This window comes from Sorex araneus, chromosome 1, assembly GCF_027595985.1.
Source record: "Sorex araneus isolate mSorAra2 chromosome 1, mSorAra2.pri, whole genome shotgun sequence".
NCBI classification, from domain to species: domain Eukaryota; kingdom Metazoa; phylum Chordata; class Mammalia; order Eulipotyphla; family Soricidae; genus Sorex; species Sorex araneus.
The window spans coordinates 13557239-13577419 of record NC_073302.1 but is presented as its reverse complement, the minus strand read 5'-3'; the positions used below and the strand labels follow the sequence as shown (position 1 = coordinate 13577419).

The following is a 20181-nucleotide window of genomic DNA, read 5'->3' as shown; positions in this document are numbered from 1 at the left end:
TGGGCATGTCTTGAGGTGCTGTAATTAGCATTCTCTCCCCCACCCTCCCCAGAGCTGTAAATTTCTTCCACCGGCCTATAAATAACTCCCCCTGACTTCATTACCGCTGCTGATATATACACTCGCCATCACACCCCCTCTCTCCACACTTGTAAAATGATTAAGATTTTTAAATGGAAAAATAGGACCCGCACAAATGAGCTATTATTTATAGGGTCATGTTTGCCACCAATCCGGTTATTAAATCCATCTAAATACCAGTTCCAAAGCAGAAAAAGAGAAATCTAGAATACTGTAACAAAAATAGTAATTGCTAGCATATCCTGAGCACTTATTACATTCCTTTCTCTTTAAATATCACAACAATTCTAACAAGGAAATGCTATTATCTTCCCTCACAGGAAATTCTGGCCGAGGGAAGGGCTGAGAAAGGGCTAACCAGAATCACAAAAAATGCGAGCAAGGTGCAAAAGCCGTCATGATTTCCGAGGGCCCAATTTTAATTGCTTTTTGCGTCAAAACTGGTAGCCATATTTTAACAGGCATCGATGCAACGGATGTGAGCGCCCTGAAGGTCACCATCGGCCTGAGACGCAGCCTCCTGGCTCCGGGGTTCCTCAACCCCGGGCATACCCTGCAGCAAATGCTCAGCCTCGGTGGAGGAGCACCCTGCGTGGATGGATTCAGACTCTCATCACCGACCAGATGCCCTTGAGAGGGCCGCCAGCTCAGGAGGTTTCCGAGGCCCGGGGAGGAGAGTTCCATTCCATCTGAGGGGCCTTACCTTGAGCTCCGACCATCTGGGAGCTCACAAATCCACAGACAAAGGCTCTTGTGCCAACTCCGGTGCCTGGCAAAGTAACCTTCCCTCCAGCATCTCAACTTCCGGTGCAGAAAATGAACAGGCGGGTTCCACCTCCAAAGATCTGTGCGGGTCTGCCACCCACTGCCTGGGATTCCCCGGTGCGATTCCCTGTCTGCTTCCCCGTCTCCTGCCCCGCTCGACCACGCAGCCGGTCACTGCTGAGAAGGTGGGGAAAGTTTCTGCTCCTCGCTAGCACGTCACAGGTGCCCAGTGACAGACCCCTGACAGGAGACTCCACCCGCCACTGCAGGAGGCCCCGCCCGCTGCGGGCCGGCACCCAGTGTGCGCAGAGAAGCAGCGGCCGCCAGGTTCCTTACCTCATTGCTCTGCTCCGAATTCGGCTCTAAATTCTGTTCACTCGGGAAGTTAGTCTCGACATCCTCTTCACTTCCAATCGTGTCCTCGTCCTCCTTGCTAGCCGGAAGCTACATGGAGCATGGAATGGTGTGAAAAGGCAACCAAAAGAAGTGTGCAGCGTAAACATGTAGGAACGTGTCAGTGATGTCTTAAATAAACAAATAAACCAAAAAAAAAAAAATGAGGTGTAAGTGGGCACCAAAGCCATGGGATGAAAATCAAGCAGAATTAGCGTTTCAAGTTCTGGCTCCCACGCGGCTGCCGGGGACGGGACAGACCGGAAGGACATATTTCCCCGGAAACCACCGCAGGCCTTTCCCTCGGCCTCTGCCCCGCCTTCCCTGCGCGGCTGAGAGCGGAATATGCTGTCCCTGGCGCCCGGGCCATTACTGCCATTGCTGCCGTTGCTGCCGTTGCTGCATTCGCTTTCAGATTACACAAAAGTAACAAGATTTGGAAAATAGCTATTGATGGAATTGAAAATATCACAGAGCAAGAAAGCAGTAAATGAAATTTACGGTGCGCTCGATTGGTGCCTCGCTTCTGTTTAGCGCAGGGCACCAGCCTCATTCTGGACCACTGCACACACATCTGAGATGAACAGTCCCCGTGGCACCATCGAGGCGCGGACAGAAGAACAGTCCTGCTCACTGCAGTGCATCAAGAGAGCCTGACCGCCCCCCCCGCCCCCCATGCTTCCGGAGGAAGGTCGGTTACTCGGGAAGGCTGTGGAGATCCCTGGGCTTCTGCACTCCATGAACGGAAGAGTCCCAGTGCTCACGAGGACCGGAGTCGCTTCTCTAGGAGAGCAACAGTCCAGTACTGGAACATCTGAATTAGCCAAATTTAGGAGAAAGAAAGAGAGGGAGGTCTGAGGTGTGTGGGGGGGGAGGGGCAAGGACGGCCAAGCCCAGAGAGGCAATCAGGTGAACTTGTCTCAAAGATGACACCAAATGACACTTGAACATCAAGCGGTGCAGAGCCCATGTGGAGTGCTCGATGGTGACGCTGGACCAGGCTGGACATGCACTGCGGCCCTGGCTGTAGCTCCCTGGCTTCATTCTACAAATTCCTCCATCTAGCCAGTTGTCCCCTTCATTCTCCCAGGCCAACTTACATTTCTTTGATCTTTCTTTTAGAGGAGGAGGAGAGGAGGAGGAGGAGGAGGAGGAGGAGGAGGAGGAGGAGGAGGAGGAGGAGGAGGAGGAGGAGGAGGAGGAGGAGGAGGAGAAGGAGGAGGAGAAGAAGAAGGAAGAAGAAGAAGAAGGAAGAAGGAAGAAGAAGAAGGAAGAAGAAGGAAGAAGGAGGAGGAGGAGGAGGAGGAGGAGGAGGAGGAGGAGAAGAAGAAGAAGAAGAAGAAGAAGACGACCACCTGACAAAGCCAACTGACCTTGAAACACCATTTTCTAGAAAACTTCCCATGACCTGAATAGCTACCCTACCCACATCCCAATCTATTCTGAGGATTAAACAGTCCTGATGATCAAAAAGGAAATCTTAAGGGCCAAAGAGATAGTGCAGGGGTTGGAAAAATAGCACAGCAGGTAGGGCGTTTGCCTTGCACCCGGCCAACCCAGGTTCTATTCCCAGCATCCCATATGGTCCCGTGAGCACCACCTTGAGTAATTTCTGAGTGCAGAGCCAGAAGTAACCCCTGTGCATCACTGGGTGTGACCAAAAAGCCAAAAACAAACAAAAACAAAGAGATAGTACAGTGGGGGAGGGACTTGCATTCCATGCAGCTAGGAGAGGCTCAATGCCAGGCACTCCGTACGGAACCCCAAGCCCCCAAAATGGTGATCCCTGAGCACAGAGCCAAGAGCAAACCCTGAGCACAGCTGGGGGTGACCCAAACCCCTCCCCACAAAAGGAAGTGAGATCAGACTCTAGTAACAATCATCAAGCACTAGAAGTCTAGACAGGCCCTGGGAAAACATAAGCAGCTAGGTACGGGCCTGGCACCACAGGGGACCCCGAGCACCCACTGGATGGACTGGGCAGCCCAGCACCACATCCTCGGGTCCTTTCGCTGAACTGACGGCCCAGCTGGTCAAGGATCACCAGTAAGACCCCCAAGCCTAGTGAGCACTGCCAGGGAGACACCCCAGCTCCTGCATCCGAAAAGAAAGACCAGGCATGAGGAAACTTACTGGTGCATGAACGTCACAGAATTTTGGTGAGGGACCAACCCTCTCAAGAAGAGGCTACCGGCTTCTTCCCTCCCTGCTGAAATATTCTCAAGCGATAAAGACCCAAGAGGACGATCGCGCTGGAGACAAGCAGAAAATTTAAAATTTCTCCGGGAAAAAAAAAAAAAAAAAACAGAAACAAAACACTGGCAATTTCTGGTAAAACTAACAGTCGTGAGAGCCAGAAATTGCACTCCTAGGTATTCATCAAGAGAAATGAAAACAAGTTGCCCACATAAAGATTTGTACATAAATATTCACACCAACGCTTATCACAATACCCCCCACTGGAAAGCATCCAAATGTCCACCCAAAGGCAAACAAACAAGCGCATTCCTGATGCATTCGTACAGTGGGTACTGCTAGGCAGCAGCTGCTTTAGCAGTAAGGAGAAACAAATGACGTGGACAAATCCCCTAAACATTAGGCTGAGTAAAAGAAGCTTCACACACACACACACACACACACACACACACACACACACACACACACACACACACACACACACACACTAATGCTTTACAATTAGGGGTGAAAAAAATCCAAGCTGGAACAGAATTTCGCTCAATAGCTTGGGCTGGGATGATAGCACAGCGGTTGAGCGTTCACCTTTCACACGGCCGACCCATGTTCGATTCCTCCGCCCTTCTCGGAGAGCCCGGCAAGCTACCAAGAATATCGAGCCCGCACGGCAGAGCCTGGCAAGCTACCTGTGCGTATTGGATATGCCAAAAACAGTAACAATAAGTCTCTCAATGAGAGACATTACTGGTGGCCGCTCAAACAAATCGATGAGCAACGGGAAGACAGTGACAGTGACAGCTTGGGGGACATCGTGGTGATGGATGTTAGGGCAACACAGATATACACATAAGGAAAGCTGAGCAGCAAATACGGGGAAGGGGGGGCTATAAGGGTTCAGCCACACACGTGATACGCCTGATGCTGGGTGCTCCCCTTCACCACACGCATCCCTGTCCCCATCTCTGCCCCAGCACGGCCCGGAGTGGCCTGAGAGGCCCCCGTTCCACTGGATGGCTCTGGTGGTCCCAGGATCCAAGCAGCACCACATCCTCAGGCCTTCCAGTTCCACTCAATAGCCCAGTTGGTCAGAAAGAAACCAGGAGTAACCCCAGGATTCCCTGAGCACTACTGGAGAGTCTCCACAACAATAAATATAAACTCTATTGTCAATGTAATCTTTCTTGAAAAAAAAAAAAAAACACCTGTTTGGGTCACACCCAGCAATGCTCAGGGGTCACTCCTGGCTCCGCACTCAGGAATCACTCCTGGGGGTGCTCAGGGGACCATATGGGATGCGGGGATTGAACCGGGGTTGGCCGTGTGCAAAGCAAATGTGTTCCCTGCTCCCTGCTGTACTATCGCTCTGGCCCCTGACAATTTAATCCTCAAAGGAAAAACAACCGTAAACAGACTGAAGCTAGAGAAGCCTGCTGAAGCCGCAGGTGGAAGCCGACCAAGATTCATGCATTCAGATACTGCAAATCCCTTCCGACAATGTGTCTCTCCTGCCACCACTCCCCAGAAACTGCTCCCTGGGAACCCTCCAACACAGCAGCGAGGACCCCCGGGGGACCAGGAAAGAGGCTGGAGAGCCATCTCCGCACCCCAGGGAGTGAAGGGAAGAGTTTGCTTTTCCTTCCGTTTCAGTGAGTGGCGAACGTGAAGCCGAGTCGAAAGCATGGGCATTCGCTTCCCTCTCCCCAGCCACAACCACACCATCCACTGAATTAAAACTTAACTTCTGCCTCTCTTTGCCGTCTCTGCTGACTATCAACCCTCAGCTTCCAGCACTGGCCCCAAATCAAATGCTGCGGAGAGACAAATGTCCCTTATGCCATCGGTGAATTTAGCAGTTTTCAAGGACTTACAGCAAGGGAGCAGAAAATCCTTATGCGTGACGGGGAAGGGAGAAAAACAAACAAACAAACAAAAAAACACCTCAGTGCCTCCGCAGAGAGTCTCTTGCCCGCACGCCTGGCTGTCTTCCCCGGGGCCCCTCAGAGGGGATGGGCTCCTGCTTCCCTCCCCACCCCAAGCAGAGCTCCCAGCGGCCGAAGACCACCGGAACCTAGCTACAGCCATGCTCGAGGCTCCTCTCTACACGGACCGGCCTCATGCATGAAGGTACCAGCAGAGGAACCCAGGTGTGTGTAATCCCATCAATGGTCAACATCCAGAGACTTAAAGCAAGCTCCCAGAAGCCATATCTTTAGCCTGCTTCTCCCTCTGGGAGAAACTGGCAATCTTCTGAGAGTTTCCTGCCCACATGGGACAGCCTTGCAAGCTCCCCATGGTGTATTCATATGCAAAATCCAGTAACAAGCTGGATCTCATTCCCGTGACCCTGAAGTGCAACATCGGTGAGAGGGCCAAGTCCAGATGGACTTCTAAGATCTCAGGGAAAGGACGAAATGAGATGTTACTGGGCCCGCCCGAGAAATCGGTGTTTAACGGGCTATCGTGATCGTGATCGTGATCGGTGCCTCCGAGCTGGCTCTGCCTCCACTACCTCGCTGCAGGGACTGCCCAGAGCCGTAGCCCTGGTTTCTGGTAATGCCTCCCACTCCCTCCAAGACACAGTGCTCCCGTGACACTGGCCCTGCCTCTGGGGCTGTCCCCTTGCATCTGTCCCGAAGGCTGCGCCTCCTCCGGGAGGAACTGGCCTTGGCCCCAGGCTGGAAGCAGGAGGCCCATCTCCCTGCCCCTGTCCTCTCCATCCTCCCAGCCCTCGCTGCTGCCTGCTCCTGCCCTCGGCTGCTCTGTCCGCCCTGGACAGGGCAAGGAGTGAGTCTGCGCTGAGCCTCCCGCCTGGGCCCGCTGCTCAGCCAAACGACCTTTAAGATTATTTCCCCCCCCCCAAAGGAGAACTGGAACTCAGTGGTTTTCAGGATTTCCTCTGGTCACGTGCTCCGAAGTGCGTTCTCCAGACCAGGGGCAGCCAGGGCCCCACGCCAGGCTCCGTCACGCTCACAGGCGCCCGGGGAAAGCTACGTGCAGGCGCAACAGTCCTGCGGAAACACCTCCCGGTCCGGACAGATGGGGGGGTCGGACTCCAACTCTGTCGCTGACTTTTAGAAATTGAATTTAAAATACCTGTTTTATTAAGTGCCTACTACTTGCCAGGCGCCGTGCCAAGAACGTTATAGATAATGTAAAACTCATAACAACTTATTAAATCAAATTGTTCGAAACGGCTCCCTTGTAATGAAATCAAATTTGCTTTTGAGAATCCAAATTTACTGCTCCTCGTAATGGGCACCAACAAGTACCTTTTCCTTCTGAGAACCATTTCTGACCCCCGTGAGTCCTGGGGGGTCTGTTTCTTACTCAGCGTGGCAGGCGTATGAAGATGGGAGTTCAATTAATCACCCTCCTTAGCCCACGGTCCCCTCTCTAGCAGAAAACAGATGATGATCTGCTCTCTGGCCACTGCCGACACAAAGGGCGTTCAAGTCGGCGGCAGCAGCCAACCTGCACGCATGGCTAGCCAGGTCCGAGAGGCCTCACAGCTGCCCAGTGGAATCACCCAGATCCTGTGTTAGTCTGTCACTGTCACTGTCATCCCGTTGCTCATCAATTTGTTCAAGCGGGAATCAGTAAAGTCTCTCGATTGTGAGACTTATTTGTTACTGTTTTTGGCACATCCAATACGCCAAGGGTAGCTTGCCAGGCTCTGCCATGCGGGCGTGATGCTCTCGGTAGCTTGCCAGGCTCTCTGAGAGGGAAGGAGGAATCAAACACGGGTCAGCCGCGTGAGAGGCAAACGCCCTACCGCTGTGATATCGATCCAGCCCTCTGTGTTAGTCTACAGCCCACAAATAACAACCGATAAAGAGAGAAGCAGAGAGAGATCGGGACTATCTCCTTTGGAGAAACAGATGTTAAGACAAAATGATGCCAGTTCTTGTTCACCGGTTTAGTTTTGGTTTGGTGGTTCTGGCAGTGGATCTCTCTCACACGGAGCGGTCAGGCGCTCTTCCTGAGAACCATGTCCGTGATGGCTGGTTTTCATGTCTGCTGCCCCACCACTTGACCCCCTCAGAGGAACAAGCCCTAGCCAACTTGTCCCCGGCTGGTGACCCCCATCCCAAAGACACACCAGAGCCCCCTGACTGTACTTCTGTCCAATGGGAAGGTGGGGGTAAAGCTTAAGAAAATTCACTGGTTTATCGTAGCACTATTCACAATAACCAGAGTCTGGAAACAACCAAGCCATGTGCCCGAGAACAGACGCCTGGTTAGAGAAACTATGGTCCATCTACAGAGTGGAGTACTATGCAGCAGCTAGGAAAAATGAAGTGATGAAACTGGCTTGAAAATGGATGGACATGGAGCGTTTCATACTGAATGAAATGAGTCAGAGGGAGAAGAACAGACACAGAATGATTCCACTCATTTGTGGAATATAAAATAAGAATAATAACAAAACTAATACTCAAGGACAATAGGAACAAGGGCAAGAAAGATTAGTCTAAGGTTGGAAGCCCACCTCAAGTGCTGGGGGAGAAGGCAACTGGGATGGAGAAGGACCATTATGATCAAGATAGTTGGAAACGATCATTCTGGATAGGAACTGTGTGCTGAAAGTAGGTAAAGGAACAGACATGATAACCTCTCAGTATCTGTGCTGCAAACCACAGTGCCCAGAAGGAGCAGGGGAGGGGGAAGGTAGGTGAGGTGGGGTGGCGGGAGGGAAACTGGGGTCACTGGTGCGGGGATGAGTGTGGGATCACTGCAGGACTGAAACCTGATTATGAACAGCTCTGTAACTATGTATCTCACGGTGACTCAGTTACAAAATATATATATAAATAAAGTTCTGAGTAAGTTTAGCAGCCTGGGATTAAAAAAGAAATTCATTTGATTATGCCTATCTCGGTCCTCTTGACCTCGTGATTCCATCTCTAGGAATAGAGTCTAAAGGGAAAAAATTTTAAGCCTGGACCCAAGACTTGCACCCAAAGATACTCTGGGCTGACCCTCTGGAACAGCTGGCAGAGGCCGGGCAGCAAGGTGGCCACTGCACCTCGGGGCCTGCATAAGCGGAAAGAGGAGGTCATGGAGGCCCAGCAACTAGACGAAAACGGGCAACAGGCTGCCCCCTAGGAATCCTGGTGGCCGCCATCTTCCAGAACCCAATGAGAAGTCCTGGTACTCGGGAGCAGTAACTGCAAACGCCAGACCTCACGGGATAGGGAGTGAGCCAGTCTCCCTCATCCCCCCGCCCCGATGGGACCCTGCGATGACGCCCCAAAACTGCCTCTGACTACTATTTAAGCTCCTTAACTGCCATGATCAGAGACACACAAAAGAATCTCAGAACTGAGCAGCTCACTACAAAGATCTCCCCAGACCCTAACTGTCTAAACTTTCAGAACTCTAGGAGCATGCAGCCGCAAGAGAGGCCGCACGGCATCTTATGCTATTCATAACAAGCAATACAAAATAAATTATCTAGCGTTACCTTTTCAGCAGGTTTGAGTGGTGGTGGGAAAATTCCAAATAAAAATGGTGGGACTGGTATCAAAATACTGAAAGTAATCAAAGTAGGGAGAGAGTATTATGGAAATTGCCTGCCACATAGGCAAGAGAAAGCTTGGGATTGGGCGGGAGAAATACTAGGGATTTTGCTCATAGGGAGAATGTGCACTGGTGGAGGGATGGGTGTTTGACCATTGTACAATCGAAACTCAAACATGAAAGCTTTGTAACTGCATCTCACAGTGATTCGATTCAATAAAAAGAATGAAGACAGGCAACAAACCTGCCCTCTGGGCATGCGTGTGCTGATGGGGCAGGGGAGGCCTCGCTCCTCACCAACGGTCTATGTTCTACAGAGACCAGGTTCGTTAGGGCCATTCCTTGTCTCACTTTTACGAGTGTAAAGTAATACTGTGGGTCCAATACCGTGGGAGAACCACTCTGCAAACTCTTTGCTTTGATTTTGTTCCTTTTGCTGACATGTGGAGGCCGGGAGAGGTCTGGTGCCCACTCCACAAGTCCCGGCCCTGGGGACAGCGGGGGCATGTGTGGGCCTTCCTGGCTTTGTCCTGCCTCCGTGGATGGAGAGCCACGGGCACCTGGGGGAACGGTAGCGCCCACCTCCCTGGGATCCCCACTGCGCCCCCAACTACCTCTCCTCCCGGCTCAAGGCTGTGGTGAGAACATCATCTTTCCCACTCGGACCTTGCCACCCCACTATGGGGAGACACCGGGAAACCAGGTCACAGAGGACACGGCTCGTCATAGGGAACCTCAAAGCCGAGCACAATCTGACAGATGACTCAGATCGGAATTGGCTGGTATGAAGATCACAGAGTGGGTAGAGGGAAAAGCCTCTGCTCTCCCAAGGACAAAATGGGACATTTAACAGATGCTTTCTAAAGGGCAAATGAAGCAACAAACGCCATTTACGACTCGACTCCAGTAGGTGAAGAATGAGCTGCCTGTTAAAAAAATGCAGCCTTGGAGGAAAGAAAGCCCGAGATGGACTGCAGATAGTCGTAGTTCTCAAAATCACCGGGAGCCCTGGGGGCTGAGATCAATAACCTCCCCAGCACCCCTCAAAGGCGCCAGAAGGCCCGAGCCAGCATCCCTCACGCGGAAGGGCAGGAGACTGCTCGTGGCGGGCAGATCTTTCCCGGATGTGACGCAGCGGTGAACCCTCCATCCAGCTGGAGTCTGAGGCAGAACTTCCAGAAAGACTCTGAGGATGACCCTCGCACAAAAGAGCCCCGTGGGCTTCTGGACAGGGCAGCTCCCGAGCATGGAGCAAGTGTCTCTTGGGGCCATGTCAGGCCAAGTTCAGGACTATTGGGAGGCAGCAAGGAGCCCGTCCTCAGCCACACCCTGTAGCTCAGCGACTCTCAGCCTCTCCCTCCCGACCTCGTCTCCTTCCTGTGGGCCCCCGTTTACGTGATTTCGCCCCTTGCCCCTTGGAATACCCTGGGTGGTGGGGGGGGCCAGACCGAGGGCAGAGACCAGCAGAGGGAACACGTGACGAAGATGAGCAGCGATCCCTCGGCCAGCCAAGGCGTCCGCCAGCCCCGGGGCAGTGAACGAACCGCAAACTCAGGGCGCCCCGAGAAATGTGTTCACTGGTTTGTTTCCCAGGGGTGACGGATTCACTCAGGCGGCATGAACATGGCTCACAGTACTGAGGTGGCCTGGGGAAGCCCGCTGACCTGAGGGGCCCTCTGAACCCGACCACACAAAGGGGGTCTGCAAGGGGATATCCCTGGAGACGGCAGTTGTGAGCAGGGCTTGGGATTCCCTAGGGAACGGGCGCGTGCCAGCCAGGGCCAGGCTCCCCGGACTGCCTCCCGTGGGGGCCTTCCTACCTCCGCCTGCGAGGCTGACTCTTCATCTCCGGGGACAGCCAGGCAGGAGAAGTCAAGAATGGTCTTCTTCAGGTGCTGGTTGTCCGTGTACAGCTCCTTCACGAGCTGAATGAGGCTGATGACCTGGGAGAGAAAAGCAGGGTGAGGACAGGCTGCCGGGCAGCAGATTTCAGCTTCTGGCCCCCCACTTCACTGTGGACACACACCCCCGAACAGATGTTGGTCCCTCGGTACAGTGGGGAAGCAAATGGAATCCCACAGCCTCCGCTACAGGGCATCCTAATGGAGGCAGCCTGCCCTAAGCCTGCACTTAGCCCCCCTGTGAAATGGGTCACTGAGAGACCTGACCGTGGCCATGGTCACAGTGCACTCAAGTCCGTGGGACAGCCCAAGAGCTCCAGGCAGCCACCCTGAACCTGAGTGTCTCATCCGTGAGACCCTCCAGAGGAACAGCCCGATATAATAGCCCAAAGTAGGACTGGCGTTCCTGAGACTGTGTCAGGACTTGTTTTACCTCCTTGACCTTCTTCTCCCTGGGCCTCTCTTACAAAATCCTGAGGTGCTGGGCTCCATCCACCACAGGGCAGGGGTGAGGAGGTGGGGGGGGGGGGGCGGGATGCAGAGTTCACAAGGTACCACAGCTGGAGAGTCCAATGACAAAACCAACGGCAAAGGGGGTGGCCGCGCGGGAGAGAGCAGGGCTCCGCAGTGAGGGGGTGGCCGCGCGGGAGAGGGCAGGGCTCCGCAGCGAGGCGTCTGAGCAACGTCTCCACAGAGGCGTCTACAGCCCCCAGGCGCAGCACAGGCTGGTTCCCTGCACGCTGCGAATCCCGACCCGGCAAGAAATTTCCAGGGTTCTCTCAATGGGACAATCGTAATCCTCTCCCTCCCAGACTACACGTCCGAAACAACTGAAGCCTGAGAGAACTGTGCTGAAAGAACTGTCGTCCCGTTGCTCATCGATTGGCTCGAGCAGGCACCACTGTGTACCCTCTCCATTGTGAGACTTGTTGTTACTGCTTTTGGCATATCGAATACGCCACAGGGAGCTTGCCAGGATCTGCCGTGCAGGAGGGATACTCTCGGTAGCTTGCCGGGCTCTCTGAGAGGGACGGAGGAATCGAACCCGGGTCGGCCGTGTGCAAGGCAAACGCCCTACCCGCTGCGCTATCGCTCCAGCCCAGGACCACAGTAAGCAGCACAAAGCCTTCTGACTCTGTGATCAGGAAGTGCCAGCCGAGGGAATGAACCGCTGCCCCCAGAGAGCTGCAGGAGCTGCAGTCGTGACCAACACCCCTCTGCTCCTCGTTCAGAAACCAAGCGCACTTCACTCCTCTACCAAAGACCCCCATTACTCATCTCCTTCCCATTTCAGGTGTGCCTATACCTGCTGTCTGCTCTCTATTTGCTGAGAGGCCCCCTCACTGGGCCTCTTCAAAGCCCACCTACTTCCCCCCTCACTTCTGCTCCCCTCCCATCAGCTAACTGGTCCCTGACCACCGGCCATGCACTGTCTGCTCCCTCACGGCCACACCAAGTCACACCTGGCCACTGCGCAAGGAAGTCAACGGTCCTAAGACAGAAACCGGAAGCTGTCACACAGTTAACGTCACAGCCTCCCAGGAGCTCCCGCTGCGGTTCCGACAGAGAACTCTGGGACGCGTTCCTGCCGAAGCCCGCTAATGGCACCACCAACTAATAAGCAGCTGGAAATAACTTTCTGGCTTTTAAAATTAAAAAAAAATAAAATAAAAATAACCTTTTGACCAAACCCAGAATTTTATTCTTTCAGAAAGCACCTAGTCATTTCCCCTCTAGGTGCCTGGGACTGGGGAAGCAGAAATAACTGAGACACAATCACCACCTTCAAGATGTTTACAGCCAGAGGCAGGAGCGACTGCACAGTGAGTAGGGCATTTGCCTTGCACGCAGCCAACCCAGGTTCGATTCCCAGCATCCCATATGGTCCCCTGAGCACCACCAGGAGTAATTCCTGAGTGTATGCGCCAGGAATAACCCTTGTGCATTGCCGGGTGTGACCCAAAAAGCAAAAAAAAAACAAAAAAATAATGTTCACAGCCAGGCAGGGGGACACAGAGCAGCCACCAGACGTCTGGGCGCTGTATGCGTATCACCAGGCGGTGAGGAGAGTGACAGGACGGGGCTGAGGGTGCTCCCGGGGAGGGAGGAGGATGTGAGCAGGGCTGGCGGGGAGCAGGGGCACAGACACGTGGTGCCCAGAGGACAGAGCGGGGCCCTCTGGGAAGGACAGGAGAGAAGAGGAACGGGGTGCTTTGAGTGAGTGAGGACCAGCCCTGGTGTGACAGTGACGGCACACATTCCCAAGGTGACCCACGGCCCGGCCGCCTGGAACTCACATCGGGCAGGAAGCCACCGTGGCCTCAGCGGAGAGGGCGGCACAAAGGACCCGGACACTGTGCGGGAACCCGGGAGACAAAGAGCCCCCAACGCACTGCCGTGTAGGGGGCCAATACCTTTTCCTTGAGTTCTTCTCGAGAGAAATGCTCCACCTGCACCCGACTGTGCTCCTCGAGGCAGATACTCAGGTAAGATGTTTGGTCGCTATAAAAGGAGAACGACTCTTCTGTCCGGTTTCAAAAGGAAGTCGGGAAAGGGGAGAAGAAAGAGTATGAGAAACAGATCTTGGCAAGACCAACCGAGCAGAACCCTGTCTATGGACGGGGCGGGGTGGGAGTGGGGTGGGGGGGCATAAAGGCCTACCGGGAGTTGAACACTCCTCCTTTATCCCTCTCCCCCGAAGGCCACTCGACCCCCCACCCCAAAGGACAGCGGCAGCAAGGGCCGTGGGCGCCAACGGTTCTGGGTGATTTTCTGCAGAGGAGGGACACGAAGTGAACGGTGACTCCAGTTCAAACTACGGAAATAAGATGAAAGCGGAGAGCAAAGGCGAGAAACGGGCCTGGCGGGTCTTCCCTGGTCCAGGCTCACCATGAAGGTAAGGACAGCAGAGAGAGGACCCCCAGGTGAAATCCCACGGGGGCCTCGTCTCCAACTGAGGTTTCAGAGCGCTCGGAAACGTCGGGCCACAGTTTTCTCCCAAGAGGAAAGAAAACAAGGGAATTACGGGCAGGAGCGGGGGTACCTTCCCGCCGCCGGCTCTCACTGATCTGCTCCTCCAGCGTCCTTCTCAGGTTCCGGTAGGAGAGCACGTCCTGCTCCAGCTGCGTCCGCAAGGCCGAAACGTGGTCCAGCTCGGCCTGCAGGCTGCTGAGACTTGGGGACAAGACACCGCAAGTTCAGAAACGGGCCTGTGGAGGCGTGGGCAGGCAAAGCCCACCAAGTCTTCATTTGGCTTTCTGTCACCTCTGGATTATTTTTTTTTTCTGGTTATGAAAGTACATAAATGCTCATGATGAAAACTCTTCAACACAAGAGAATTAAAAAAAAAAACCCACAAATTAGCATAATCCCACGATCAATTAACACATGGCAGACTGTCTCTCCTCCACCTTTCCCCTGGATATTTCTGGAGGATGAAATCACACAGAATGTACCAGGCTAAACTGTGCCTTCCTCACTTAAAAATTTCCCCGTGCTTTGGGAAGTTATTTGCAAGCATCTTCCTTAATAATGACACGATGCGGAGTCGGGTGAACAGCCCAATGCTTACTTGCGCTAATCCCCTACCCGTGAGTCCTGGGGTCGTTTCCAAGTTTAGGCAGAAGTAACTGAATTCTCCGGGATGTTTCTATTTGGAGGAACGTCTCGCCGAGGTCTGGATGTGGAAGCAAAGGCTCTGCAGAGCCTGGGGGCCGTCCGAGCCCCACAGCAGAAGGGGGAGGAGGGCAAACGCCTGCTGCGCTGGGGCCGGAGGGAGGGCAGAAGGGAAGGGACCAAATGCAGGAGGAGAGGGAGCAGGGAGAGAAGGAGCTGCTGGGGCCTGACGGACCCGGGGCTCGGCAGAGGCCAGTGTGACCTGGTCAGACCCCTGCAGGCGCGCAGTGGAGTGGAACAGGGAAGCAGGGGTGCTGAGTCCACGTCTAATCTCCATGATATGAAGTTCACTGAGCAGAGAGCTTACATGAAACCAGCACCCCAGAACTCAGAGGAGGCCTCAGAAGTGCACCCCTGCGGGTCCTCTCGCACCCCGGGCTGTGCTGTCCAACAGAATGAGGCTGGAAAGGTTCTGGATCGACTCGAAGACGGCCCCGAAGACAGCCCCTATGAGCTGAGGTCCCTGAGGGCTGTGTGTTGCTCGATCGAATGCAGGCGCCACCACCTGACGCGTGGGTACTGAGTCCGAGAGATCAGCCCCACGAGAAAGCAAGCCCTGGACTCCATGGAGGCGCAGCTGGCAGAGTCTTCACCCACCACGCCCGACTGCAAGGGGGACACAGGCCCCGCCAACACCTGAAGAGCACAGTCAGGCCAGAGGGAGAGCTTACAGGGGGGCTCAGCCCGGTTCCGCATGCAGGAGGCCCAGGTTCAAGGCCCACAGCCACAGCCCCTGAACGTGCTGGGGGCAGGGGAGGGAGATGGGGAGGGGGACAGGGAGAGGGAGACAGGGAGGGAGAGGTTGAGAGAGAGAGGAGAGGGAGGAGAGGGAGAGGGAGAGGGGAGGGAGGCCCAAGGAGGGGGAGAGGGAGAGGGAGGCAGGGGGAGGGGAGAGGGAGGAGGAGGAGGGAGAGGGAGAAGGAGAGGGAGAGGGAGGAGAGGGAGAGGGAGAGGGGAGGGAGGCCGAAGGAGGGGGAGAGGGAGAGGGAGGCAGGGGGAGGGGAGAGGGAGGAGGAGGAGGGAGAGGGAGAAGGAGAGGGAGAGGGAGGAGAGGGAGAGGGAGAGGGGAGGGAGAGGGAGAGAGTGGAATAAAGATCCCGGTCCTGTCTCACACTCTCTCTGCCTCACACACAGGTTAGTTTCTGAAGGCAGATTCCCAGCAGTGCAATTAATTACTGGGTCACAACATATGAATACTTTCCAAGGCTGCGAAATGCATTAACAGCTCGGAAAGCCTTTTATTAACCCCCCAAGAAACAACCTCCTCCCTGTCCAGCGCCGGGACGAGGTTCCGGCACAAGGCGCCGTCCGCACCTGGAAGCTGAGAATAAAAATGCATGCAGGGGGGGATTTTTCTAGCGGGAGGACCCAGGAGGCTTCACTGGATTTTTTTTTGGGGGGGGGCATTGGTCCCCCACCCCCCACGCCAAGGCAAGGGACCGTGGCTCCGGATCTCAAGCCCCACGGCTCCTTCCACGATTCCTCCGGGTTCCGACCCTCGAGGCCCTCACGCCAGTCAGCACATGCCGGGGGCCAATAAACCGTCTGTCTCATCCACGCAGGCGGCCCTGGAGGGGGGCCCTGGTGACGCAGGCTTCTGGCGAGGGCAGGGGGCCCACCAGCACAGCCCCTTGCACGGCGCGTCACCATGATCCACTCGTGCGGCTGACGGGAAACCCCGCACGGCGCCGGCCTGGATGCAGCCCACTGCGGAGACGGCGAACTGGGAGCAGACGAAGGCGGCTGAGCGTGGGTCCCGCCGGCCTCGCCCCTCTCCGACAGGGTGAAAGCACACGGCTGCCGCGCTGGGCGCCATCACTGAGGTCTCCCGACTCCAGACGCTCCTCGAAGGAGCCAGGAGGAAAAGTCAGGGGAACAGAAGGTGCTCTACGGGGCGCGAGGAGGCAGGAGCCCCCAGCCCTTCCTGCTGCTTGAGGTGAAGAGCAAGACGCCAGCTCCAAGCCCCCCCACTCCTCCCCCCTCCCCCCGACCTCTGCTGCATGCTGACAACTGTCCTTGGTCCTTCGCTGTCAGAGGGACGACAGCCCCCTCCTCATGGCTTTGAGGAGTCAGTGAGATGACGGGGGGGGGGGGGGGGAGGGGGGGCGGGCGCACTGTGCACAAACACCCCTTCCTTCCGCCCTCGGGCCATGACCTCAGTGATTCTCACTGCAGGGGGATGTCTGCCCCCAGGGGGACGCGGGCCTGTCCCTGCAGGTGTCAGAGAGGAGGGGGCCCCTGGCACATGACAGTAAAAGCCAGAGGGCCACTCCTCGGGACACCCAGTCCTGGCAGTGCTGAGGGTGTGACGCAGAGTTTTGGGGGCATGTGAACTGGACCAGCCCTCCAGGTACAGCCAGGCCTGAACACACGAACACCCGCAGGCCAGGGCTGTGCTGCAGAGACCCTGAGGCCAACAGGGGCTTCCGGTGTCTCTGTTCTAGTCTGGGTCTTTGTGCCAGGTGAGAGAGGGGCTTTATGCACTATCATTCCTTACTCTAAAGTAAGCCCAGGAAGCCCACAGGAGGCAGGGGGGAGGGGCCTGGGGCAGGAGGTAGGAAAACGGGGGTCAGGGGTGGGGGCCAGAGGAGTAGGAGAACAGGGGGGCAGGTGGTAGGGTCTAGGAGAACAGGGGGCAGGGAGGCAGGAGACAGGGGTGACAGGGGTGCAGGGTGCAGGGGGTAGGGGTGCAGGGTGCAGAAGCAGGGGGGGCAGGAAGCAGGGGGCAGGAAGGCAAAAGACAGGGGTGTAGGTGCAGGGTGTAGGGGGGCAGGGGGCAGGAAGCAGGGGGGCAGGAGGGCAGGGGGCAGAGCAGTTTCAACTGTATGAACACATCCACATGTCAGTGGAAAATGATTCGTTCTGGCCTGCAGAGTTGCTGAGTGGCCGAGCTGGGATTTGGACCCAGGTCTGCCTCCCCCCAAACACATCTGTACCATGAAGATGGACAGAAACCACTGGAAGCTTCCGTGCCCACGGCCCTCCCTTGCCTCTGCCTCTCAGGGTGCCCCATCTGGAGAGCAACTGACACTCAGGGCCCCCAATGGGGTGCCCCGAAGGGAGCCTGGGCCCCAGAGGGAACCATTCGGGGAGCCTCCCTTAGTCCCGCCCCCACAGGCCTGCCAGCAGCAGCTGAGCCTTCCGGAAAACGCTCACTTCCGAGAGAGCCGCCGGAGAGGGGTCTCTCCCTGACAGTCCCCAGCATGTCTGCATCTGCTCTGAACTCACTGCTGATCTTCAAACCTGGAAATGACCGCCTAAGGGAGATGGGGGGTTGGGGGGCAGGGGGCGCTGGGAGGCACATGAATCCCAAGCTTCGACTCCGTCCTGGTTCCAGTGCAGGGCCCTGAGAAATGAGACATGATGGGGCCCCCACCCCAGGGAGCGCACAGTCCAGCCCAGAGGGCGACTGAGAGGGCAGCAGAACGGGGATGGGGCAGCCATCCTGAGACTGACCTTAAGCCTCATAACTGGGCACAGCCCTCAAGAATTCTCAAGAACAAGTGGCGCCCAAGTAGGTGCACCGGCCCAGGGCAGGGCACGTGCGGGAGGGCACATGGCCTGGGGCACAAGGGTGGCTTCATTCTGCTCCACTGAAGGGTCAACCGGAAGCAGCAGACAACGCAGTGAGACAACCACACCCCCCTAGATATATACACACACACATATAAACACACTGGGGCCCCCTATATATACACACATACACATACACACATACTGGGCCCTTGCCTACACACATACACTGGGCCCCTGCCTACACACACACACACACACACACACACACACACACACACACAGGCCCACAGCAGCCAGTGCTATGCCTTCAGCATCCCCACCCATTCCGTGCCCCCTGCAGCTGCAGACAGCATTTCCCCTCACCTGCAAGCACTGTCCTGTGCAGAGAGGTGGAAGCCAGCCCTGCACCCACAGACGGGCACGCAGAGGCCCGGAGTGCCCACTGGCTGTGGCCACAGAGCGAGGGGGCCTCCCATGAGCGCTCCTCACACCGCCTAGTTCCAGCCACTTTGGAAAGACTCGAGCGCTCCGTCAGACAGAGGCTCAGGGTTCTGCTGTGCCCCCAGTGCGACCAAGACTTCGAAGCTCTTGGTTTCCGTGCCCTGAAACAGCGTCACGCAGCTCCCAGGAGAGCCGTGAGGCGCTTAGGAGGGAACACACATGTGTTCCCTTCATCTACAATACGGTGTTGGGCACGTCCGAGTCATTACTAATGAATTTTTGTCCCGGAATTCATTGCCCAGCACCAGATCACCCTTGGCAGAAAAACAGGTGTTTCCGGTCGAAAACAAGGCCGCCCCCAGCAAGCAGACGGCAGGATGCGGAGCACTGACTCTCTGACGTGTGTGTGTGGTGTCCCAGAGAAATCCCGGGGCTGGGGAGGCGGCAGCACAGGCAGCCGAGCGCATGCCTGACATGAGGAGGGCCCTGAGCCCGCGCCTGGCACCCCCTACCCAGTGTCGTCTCAATTAAGACAACATCAATCAGCGGCCAGCCTTACCTGCCCGAGTCCTGCAGAGACCTGACCAGGTGGGCGTAGACGGCCTGCTCTTTCTTTAAGACCTGCATCAGCTCCTCGTAGTCTAACTGCTGCTTTTCCTGGAAACGACAAAGGGCACCTGACATGAAGGGCCGAGTCTGCAAGGAGCACATCCTCCCGTCGCGCAAACAGTGCCTGGAGAGTTCTGGCTCCGCCACCGGCATGAGGGTGAGTCCCCCCTGGGCCTGGCGAGCCAGAGATCCGGACACAGTCGGAGAGCGCCACCTGCAGGAGGCGTGGGGGAAGGCATGCTTCCCAAAGCTGCAGCCGTGCTTCCTACTTACTGCAGGAAGCTGGGATCATGCCCCCCACCCCCTACCCCCACCCACCCGCTCCCCCAGGGAAAAGCGCCAGCGTGGAGCTGCTGGCTGTTTTCACAACACTACAAGACAAGTCTTTCCACGTCTGTCCTCAAGCCAAAGAAGTTTCACCAACCGAGACCGGCCTCGTTCTGGAGAAAAGGGACCTGTGGCTGAACTGAGCTGCAACTTCAAGGTCTCCCTCCCCAAGAGAAGGAGACCTAGGGGGCTCCACTTTCAAGCCAGGCGGCCTCAGGGTCACAAGCTTGCCAGACTCCAGAGGAAGTCTCGTCTCCTCAGCGGCCAAGTTGCGCAGGCAGCCACTGTGTACGTGAACACCCAGAATGCCAAAACTCTTTTTTTTTTTTTTAATTTCTTTTTAAGTTCAGGTTTTGGCTCCACCGTCGAAGGAGGTCTAGGGTCTTGGGAAATGACTTGCTAGAGCCTGGAGAAATCGTGGGTGACACTGTTGTGGTGATATGAAAGAAGGCACAGGTGAGCTGTGGAGGAAATCTGGGGTCCTGACGGAAACGTCCCCTTACAGTGGCACAAGAGGGAAAAAAAAAAAATCCAGGACAATACAAGACACATTTTACAGCAATTTTTCATGCCAAAAAACAGGTGCTTAAATGATGATGCAGTTTTGTCGAAAGGACACCAGAGCTACTTTGATAGATCAAATCTGGGGCAATTTGAGCAGCAAAATAAATCAGAATGGTAACAGATTATAATGTGAGCAAAACAAATTCATGAGTCCGTACTGACACGAATCCGTGAATAAATGGGGAAAGTCACA

At 55.5% G+C, this 20181-nt stretch overlaps 1 protein-coding gene across 3 annotated transcripts in view; it reads right to left on the bottom strand.

Moving 5' to 3' along the window:
- The window catches only part of CDK5RAP2 (CDK5 regulatory subunit associated protein 2), a 185789-nt gene that overhangs the window by 62544 nt on the left and 103064 nt on the right, over window positions 1-20181 (bottom strand). For all 3 annotated transcript variants that reach the window (XM_055143649.1, XM_055143654.1, XM_055143650.1), the window contains exons 14-18: window positions 19048-19145; window positions 13900-14030; window positions 13271-13380; window positions 10776-10898; window positions 1183-1290 (exon numbers count right to left, since the gene is read on the bottom strand). In XM_055143649.1, the coding sequence (XP_054999624.1) occupies window positions 1183-1290; window positions 10776-10898; window positions 13271-13380; window positions 13900-14030; window positions 19048-19145 (570 nt within the window). The remainder of the gene's footprint in view (window positions 1-1182; window positions 1291-10775; window positions 10899-13270; window positions 13381-13899; window positions 14031-19047; window positions 19146-20181) is intronic.